We start from the raw sequence: 8,192 nt of genomic DNA on the forward strand, positions 1-8,192 counted from the left end.
GAGAGAGAAGTCCCTGTGTGGGACTCTGACAGCCCTGGTGAGGTGGCCTCATTGCAAGAATGAAAGGGTACAGGCAGAGGCATTTGAGGGTGATGGGTAGTTGAGGCTGCAGTGGATTCATCAAAGCTTCTGGGCTGCTGTGGAGTCGTCTTGGGCAGAAGCGCCTGCAGTGGGGCACGAATTAGCAAAGCTGGGCTTCATGGTGTGGAGATAGTGCCATGGGGTCAGTGTGTCTCCCCGTATACATGTTATAGGGCAGGAAGGAGCAGAGGGGGATGCCGGCCGTGGGGCAGAGTCACTGGGTGGGTGCTCACGCCATCCCCGATGCCGGGAAGTCCTACTGGAGAGAGCCAGATTGTGGTGGGTGGGGAGCATCTCTGCTTTGGCTGCTCCCTTAAGCAAGAGACGCCCATTTGATAACTGTGTGGAAATGTTGAGGGGTGTCAGAAAGACTGCTAGACTGGAGGTTAGTGTGAGTCTCTGGCATCTGGTGTAGGTAGTGTTCAAAGCCATGAGAGCACGTATTTGGGGGCAAGGAGCAGGAGCTTTAGAAAGATAAGTGACATGTTCTCAGGTCAGGAAAGCAGGCTTTGTGAGGGCGGTGCTGTGGTTCCCTTTTTTTCGTAAATGTATGGAAAAAGGTCTGGGTGTGGAGGAAAAGCAAGTCCATCAAGCTGTTAACAGTAGGTGTTTCTAGAGTAATTCACTCTAATTCCTATATCAGGAAATCTACCCTTTTAAAGTATACTGCTCAGTGGTTTTTACTACATTCACAGCTCTACAGCCTTGGGAAATTCGCTTTGACCGTAGGTTCCATGCAGGGGGGCCTGCGATGCTTTTTCACTGAGTGAGCCCAGCTCCGCACTAGGGCGCCGCATAGCATAGGCTTCCACGCTGAGCTCACATGTTCTGAAGTTTAGGGGCTTAGAAGATGACAAAAAAAAAGAAGATATTTCACTTTTTGCCTTATACACTTCAGGGATGAAATATTTACAAATCATTTTAAGTTTTTAAGTTTAACTTAAATTACAGCTTTACTTTCTTGGTAGCACTGGCTATATTCAGACACTCAGTAGCCCGGTGGAGGGTGGTGGTGGCAAGTTGCACAGTGCAGCTGTGGAACATCTTGTCACCGCAGGACATCCTATGTGTATGGGGCAGCGCTGACCAGACGATGTCTCAACATGCATACACACACACACATAGTCTCCCTGTACAGCCACCCTGTTCCCCCATCCGGGCTCTGATGTAGGTAGAGTTTGTGGAGATTGGTGGCTGATGTCAGGCATCTGCCCGCCTTGCTGGAGTGAAGGCAGAGCCTTCAGCCTCGTGCTTCCTAGATACTGGGTGGGAGAAGCACCCACTGGCCCTGGCCTTAACTGCAGCAGCATACTGAGGAGGATTTGTGGGGTTCCAGAACCCACAAAGGTGGGAGGAGCAGGAATGACCCAGGGGCCTCCTGGTTTGGCATGTGGCCATAGCAACATTTTGGTTATTTTCTTCTGTTTATAAGTTGTTATTGTTGTTGTTTTAAGATTTTATTTATTTATTCATGAGAGACAGAGGGGGGGGGGTGGGGGGCAGAGACACAGATAGAGGGAGAAGCAGGCTCCATGCAGGGAGATCGATGTGGGATTCGCTCTTGGAACGCTGGGATCAGATGCCCTGAGGCAAAGGCAGACTAAACTGCTGAGCCACCCAGGCATCCCTGTTCATAAGTTTTTGTTCACCATGGTTGAGCTCGTATTACGAGCTCTCTATGACATGCAGTGTTTTTCTGTTCTGGCTATTATAAAGAAACCGTAAAGTGAATGTTCATTGCCAGTAATTAGAGGAGATCCAAAAGCATGTGGGGTCAAAAGTGAAAGACCCTTCAGCCCTGTCTGCCCAGTCTCGTTCCCACGGGGACTGTTTTCTGTCTGTCTTCAAAGCCTTTTCTTTGCGTTTTATAAACATCTGTATGACGTTCCGTCCCGTGTTCAGCATTTGCCCACATCACCAAATTGTGCTGTGAACCCCATTTTCAGTGGCTGCATCCTGGGTGGGGATCCCCTTGTTGGCTGCTGTTGGGCTTTCTGTGGGGACCGTCCCGGGAGGGTAGGAAGGGTTGGGCTGCACGTTGTCACCCATCACCATTGGGGGGTGGTTATCTGGTCAAGGGTGCACAGGTGGGCTGGAGTTGGCTACGAGGCCCTTCCCGACACGAACCCTGGTTCTTCCCTGCCACAGAGGACTACGGGCGCTACGAAGAGCTGCCGGGGGAGCCGGGGGAGCACCTCTTCCCCGAGCCCCCTCTGGAGCCTGACAGCTTCTCTGAGGGAGGGCCCCCAGGCCGGCCGAAGCCGGGCGCCGCTGTCCCCGACTTCCTGCCCTCAGCCCAGAGGGCCCTGTACCTGAGGATCCAGCAGAAGCAGCAGGAGGAGGAGGAGAGAGCGAGGAGGCTGGCTGAGAGCAGCAAGCAGGACCGGGAGAATGAGGAAGGCATGTGTCCTCCCCAGGGGCAGGGGCTTCCCCAGACAGGCACGGGCCCCCTGGGCCACTGTGCAGTGGAGCGGTGGGGAAGGCCTAGGTGGGGGTTTGTGTCGGAAAGGAGCCTGTGGCCAGGAAGGATCCTTGGCCCAGGGCCGTGAAGCCAGGCTGCAGATGCTGCATTGCATGTCCCTAAGAAAATTGGAAGTCAGGGCTGCTGTTCTGTGTCTTGAGGGTCAAGAAAGACCCTGATCCCATCAAGGAGGGAGGTGGGCTGGTCCCTGGAGGGAGACCGCAGCCAACAGGATTTCCCTTCTGCGCCCTTAGAGAGAAGGCTGAAAGGAGAGGCTCACAGCCCCTTTCCCTAGACCATGTTCTCAGAAAGTCAGCAGATGACAGCTAGTTGCTGACATCAACCAGTAACAGTCACAGTCCCAGCTGCCAGATCACTCGGTGACCTGATGGCATCCAGCCCAGGAGGAAATGGGGTGGACAAATGGTGTCTAGAACCAGGAGCCTGAGGCCACAGGTGGCCCTTGTGGGATCCCAGGAGCAGGTGGGGACAGGGGGAAGAGGGGACAGCGCCCTCCATTGGTGGCTCTGGTTTTTCCTGCCCAGAAGGTTGGACTTAGGCCAGTTTCTGAGTCAGCCCATCCGGCCCCGCCTCTCATCAGCCGGTGACTGCCCTTCCCATGGTAACATGGCAAGAGGCCTGGGGACCAGTGTCTGTGAGCCCCAAGTGAGAGCAGAGTCAGTGGTAGCTGCGCCCAGCTGCCCAGGGCTGGGCCTGCCGTGTTGGGACCTCAGTCTGTGGAGGGTGAGGACAAGGTGGCAGGGCCCTGGGCTAGGATGCGGAGCTCAGTCCCTGCTCTGCCCCTGATCTCATGGCACTGTCCACACCTCTGCTTTCTCATCTGTCAACAGGGCTTGATAATACTGCTTCCTGGGTGGTTGTGAGAATTAATAAGACCAAGCACTTAGAGCAGTGCTGGCACATGGGGGAAAGGTCTAGAAACATTAGATAGTGACCTGCCAGGCTCAGCCCACCTGAGCTCAGTGTCTGTTCATGGCCGCCTGCCAAGGGAGGGGAAACTGAGGTTGTCAGAGGTAAGGCAGAGGAGCCGTTCACCCAGTGGGCTGCTGTGGGGTCCACAAGGGCTGGTACCACATGTGGTCACTCACCTCCCTCCTCCTCTGTTCTTCCTTAGGTGACACGGGAAACTGGTACTCTAGTGATGAGGATGAGGGTGGGAACAGCGTCACTTCCATCCTGAAGACCTTGAGACAGCAGACCTCTAGCAGACCCCAGGCTTCTGTCGGGGACCTGAGCAACAGTGGGCTAGGAGATCCCCGCCTCCAGAAAGGACACCCCACAGGAGGCCGGCTGGCTGACCCTCGTCTCAGCCGGGACCCCAGACTCACCCGCCACGCCGAGGCTTCCAGCGGGTCTGGCCCAGGAGACACAGGGCCCTCCGACCCTCGGTTGGCTCGCTCCCTGCCCACCCCAAAACCCGAAGGCGGCCTTCATTCCAACCCTGCAGGCCCTGGAGGCTCCAAGGGGGCTGGACCACCCCCTGCAGAAGAGGAGGAAGGGGAGCGGGTCCTACGGGAGAAGGCCATGACCATTCCCCTGGACCCTCTCCCTGGACACCCACTGCGGGACCCAAGATCCCAGCTGCAGCAGTTTAGCCACATCAAGAAAGATGTGACCCTGAGCAAGCCAAGCTTCGCCCGCACTGTGCTCTGGAACCCTGAAGACCTGATCCCCTTGCCCATCCCCAAGCAGGATGCGGTCCCCCCTGTCCCTGCAGCCCTGCAGTCCATGCCCACCCTGGATCCCAGGCTGCACCGTGCCACTGCCACAGGACCCCCCAACACTCGACCGCGCCTGGGCACCTCCACAGACCCTGGCACATCCGGGTCTAACCTGCCTGACTTTGAGCTCCTCTCTCGCATCCTTAAGACCGTCAATGCCACGGGCCCCTCAGCAGCCCCTGGCTCCAGCGACAAGCCCAGTGACCCGCGGGTGCGGAAGGCACCAACCGACCCTCGGCTTCAGAAACCAGCAGACTCTGCTGCCTCCTCCCGGGCTGCCAAGCCTGGCCCCACTGAAGCATCGTCTCCAGCCGGCAGCCCCAGCGGGGAGTCCTCCCCACCAGCCACCGCCCCCTACGACCCCCGAGTGCTGGCTGCCGGTGGGCTGGGCCAGGGCAGCGGGAGCAGCCAGAGCAGTGTGCTGAGCGGCATCAGCCTCTATGACCCCAGGACTCCCAACGCAGGTGGCAAAACTACTACGGAGCCGGTTGCTGATGCGGGTGCCCAGCCCAAGGGCCCCGAGGGCAATGGCAAGAGCTCGGCCACGAAGGCCAAGGAGCCCCCCTTCATCCGTAAGTCCGCCCTCGAACAGCCAGAATCTGGGAAGTCCAGTGCAGATGGCAGTGCAGCCACAGCCACAGACAGATACAACAGTTACAACCGGCCCCGGCCCAAGGCTGCAGCAGCCCCCGCCACTACTCCTGGCGCCCCGCCACCAGAGGGTGCCTCACCCCAGCCTGGTGTGCACAACCTGCCGGTGCCTACCCTCTTTGGGACTGTGAAACAGACGCCCAAAACGGGCTCTGGGAGCCCATTTGCTGGCAACAGCCCAGCCCGCGAGGGTGAGCAGGACGCGGGGTCCCTGAAAGATGTTTTTAAAGGCTTTGACCCCACTGCCTCCCCCTTTTGCCAGTAGTGTTAAGGTGGAGTCAAGTGCTCCCTGCACCCCACCCTTCCCAGGGCAATATTTAAGGGCAGCAACCAGAGTTGGGAACTTGGGGGGAGGGGGGCTCCGGGTGTTTTTTTTTTTTTTTCCTCTCCATCTCTCTCACTTTTTCTCTCTCTTTCTCTTTTTATGTTTCTTTTTTAATAGTACTTTCTTTACAGCATATAAATTGTATATAACCATTTTCACTCAGTTCTGGTCAGTGCTGTGGGGCTCCCAGGCCCCTGCCAGGAAAACCTACTTGTGTACGTGAGCAGTGGCCAGTTCTCTGAGCCTCAGCCCCAGCTGGCACTCCCTCTGGCCGGGCTCAGTTGTCAGGGACTCTCTAAAGGCTGGAGCCCCAGTCTGGTGGCTGGGGGTCCAGTGGGTTTTCTGGGCAAAGCCTGGCCCATCCTCGGCCCCCCGCCCACCCCCGGAGGACAAAGGGAACAGTAGGTGTCCAAAGGCACCAAATGCTGCTCACCCCATATGAGTGAGGAGAGAGGAAGCCGAGACAGTTGGCAGGCCCTGACCTGTTTCAGGGACTGAAGGAAGGAAACCATTCGAAAGAAAGGCAGAGAGCCCTTGGAAGCTGCCTGGTCCAGGAGAAGCAAGCCCCTTCTGCTCCTGTCTCATGCGGATTCACACCCCACAGCCTCCCTGCTGCCGTCCATCCAGAGTTCGTCCTCAGACCCACACACCCTCTGCCCACATGAGAAGACTCCAGGGTGAGAGATGGACCTGGAGGTGGCAGGGCTGGTGTGGAGTGGCATACCTAAAGCTGCCTCCAGGAGGCAGCCTCCACAGACCGTGTGTTGTCTGTCAGTATTAGCCCCTGTCCTGTCCCGTCGCAGCCACGCCCTCTTCCCCTCCAGGCTGAGGTCTTTCCTGGTCCTCAGGAGCCAGAGCACCCAGTGTGCTGGCCCCAGCCCTAATGGGGATAGCTCAAGGATCCGCGGTGTGGCCGCTCCACCAGGCTCCCGCTGCTGGGAGCCCCGGGTGATTCTTGGCAAAGTGTTTTCTGCTCTCCACTCACTTCGAACCTCCTTTGCACCTTGTCTAACTTAGGGCCCGTGGTTTTGGTGTGTTTGGTTTTCTTCCCAGCTGACAGGTGCATGGGTTCAAAGGCATGTCACAGTGGTGGATTTGGGGGGCTTGAGGAAAGGGCAGAGGCTAGTCAGGAAAGGGTAGGGGGCTGCTGGGCCCCTCTAGGAATGGCCCAATGGGACCCCCTGCTTGCAGGTGGAAGGTGAGGAACCAGAAGTCTACATCCTGCTCCCCTCCTCCGGCTGAGCCGGGATGGGAGCAGAGACGTCTGCGCTGGGCTCTCCCTACCTGCCCCAGGACCCTGGCTGAGGTCCAGCTCTGTCCACAGAGCTCCGGAGGAGGGCCCACCCTGTGGAGGTGGCCTTGGGGAGGCCAGCCTGGGTCTCGAAGGTCCTTCCCGTCTGTGTGTTAGCACCTGCTGGCCGCCTCTTGCCTTTTTCTCCTCATCCCATCACCACACTTGGCTTGTGTAAGGCCCCCACCTCTTCCTTGCTAATAATAATGAGGAAACCTGATGACCCAGCCAAAGGGTTTCCCCTCCCAGCTCCTTGGGGTGGGAGGTGAGTGAGGCTCCTGTACCAAACCCCTGTCCCCAGAAAAAGAAAAAACAGTCATTGAGTTTGGGGCTGGAAGCTAGGGTGGGAGAAGGCAGCCCACAGGGTCAGTGCGCCGTGATCAGGTTTGGTTTGTCTTTGTCTTTTCTGTTTTTGTTGTTTTTAAACAATCATTAGTGAGATTTTTCTTCAGCCACCAGTGTTGGCCTTGAAGCAAAGGGCTGTAGCCCTTGGTGTTTGTAAAATAAGTAAGAATACACAGTGTGGCTGTGGATTTTTTTTTCTCCCTCCTTTCAGAATTTTCTTTTGTAAAAGCAAAATTAAATACTTTTTTTAAAACCGAAATCTGTGGATGAAATAGAAGCTGGAACCCTCCTGTCGGAATATTCAGCCTAAGAACCTCATGGGACTATGAATTCCCCCGAAATTTTCATTTGCCATCAGGCTAAGCTTTTAAAAACAAAATGTTCTCTAACCAGGATTGTAACAAAAGTGTAAATACTACTTCAGAGTTGAGAGTTGATGGTGCAAATATGTATATAACGTACTGTATTTTTACAATGATCATCGCATGACTGTCCCGGCTCCCTTTTTGTACTCCTTATCTGTCTTCCAGAAATGTCACCTGCCCTTTCTCCTGTGGTCTCTTAATCCAATAATTGTATTACTGCCATTAAAGGATGCAGTTATTTTAAAAACCCTGCAGTCTCGCCTTTCTATGCTGCCCCCACCATCCTTCGCCCTGGGAATGACAAGACCTAGGTCTGTTCTCTTAGCAGCCTGACATTTGTGATTACACTGTGGGATCGGTGCCTAAAACAGGCCATGCTTTCCTTAGCAGTTGGCACCTGCCTCCCATGGTTCCTGATTCCCTGTTTTGGGCCAGCCTCAGCATGCAGAGATACAGGGGTGAGCTGCAAAGCACTGCCTCTGCACAACCCAGGGAAGGCCAACAGGACTGGCTTCCAGGGATGAGAAGAAACGGGAGCCCTGACCACTACAGACTGAATGTGTGTGTTGCCTCAAAATTTGTATAGTGGGGATCCCTGGGCGGCGCAGCGGTTTAGCACCTGCCTTTGGCCCAGGGCGAGATCCTGGAGACCCGGGATCGAATCCCACATCGGGCTCCTGGTGCATGGAGCCTGCTTCTCCCTCTGCCTATGTCTCTGCCTCTTTCTCTCTCTCTCTCTGACTGTCATAAATAAAAATTTAAAAAAAATTAAAATCGTATAGTAACACACCTGTTTCCCCAGTGCCATGGTGTTGGGAGGTGGTGAGGTCAGGAGGATGGAGCTCTTCCACTGCTTACTGGTCTACGCTGGTAAGCTCTAAGTTTACATAAAAATTGCAGGATGCATGAATTTCTTCCAATTCACCCATAT

At 55.6% G+C, this 8,192-nt stretch overlaps 1 protein-coding gene across 8 annotated transcripts in view; it reads left to right on the forward strand.

Annotated features, from left to right (window-relative positions):
* ZC3H4 (zinc finger CCCH-type containing 4) overlaps positions 1 to 7,508 on the forward strand; it is a 47,006-nt gene extending 39,498 nt beyond the window's left edge. For all 8 annotated transcript variants that reach the window (XM_077847400.1, XM_077847411.1, XM_077847431.1 and 5 more), the window contains 2 exons: positions 2,230 to 2,481; positions 3,678 to 7,508. In XM_077847400.1, the coding sequence (XP_077703526.1) occupies positions 2,230 to 2,481; positions 3,678 to 5,200 (1,775 nt within the window). In that variant the 3' untranslated portion in view covers positions 5,201 to 7,508. The remainder of the gene's footprint in view (positions 1 to 2,229; positions 2,482 to 3,677) is intronic.
* Positions 7,509 to 8,192: the final 684 nt, after the last annotated feature.

This window comes from Canis aureus, chromosome 1, assembly GCF_053574225.1.
Source record: "Canis aureus isolate CA01 chromosome 1, VMU_Caureus_v.1.0, whole genome shotgun sequence".
Taxonomy (NCBI): domain Eukaryota; kingdom Metazoa; phylum Chordata; class Mammalia; order Carnivora; family Canidae; genus Canis; species Canis aureus.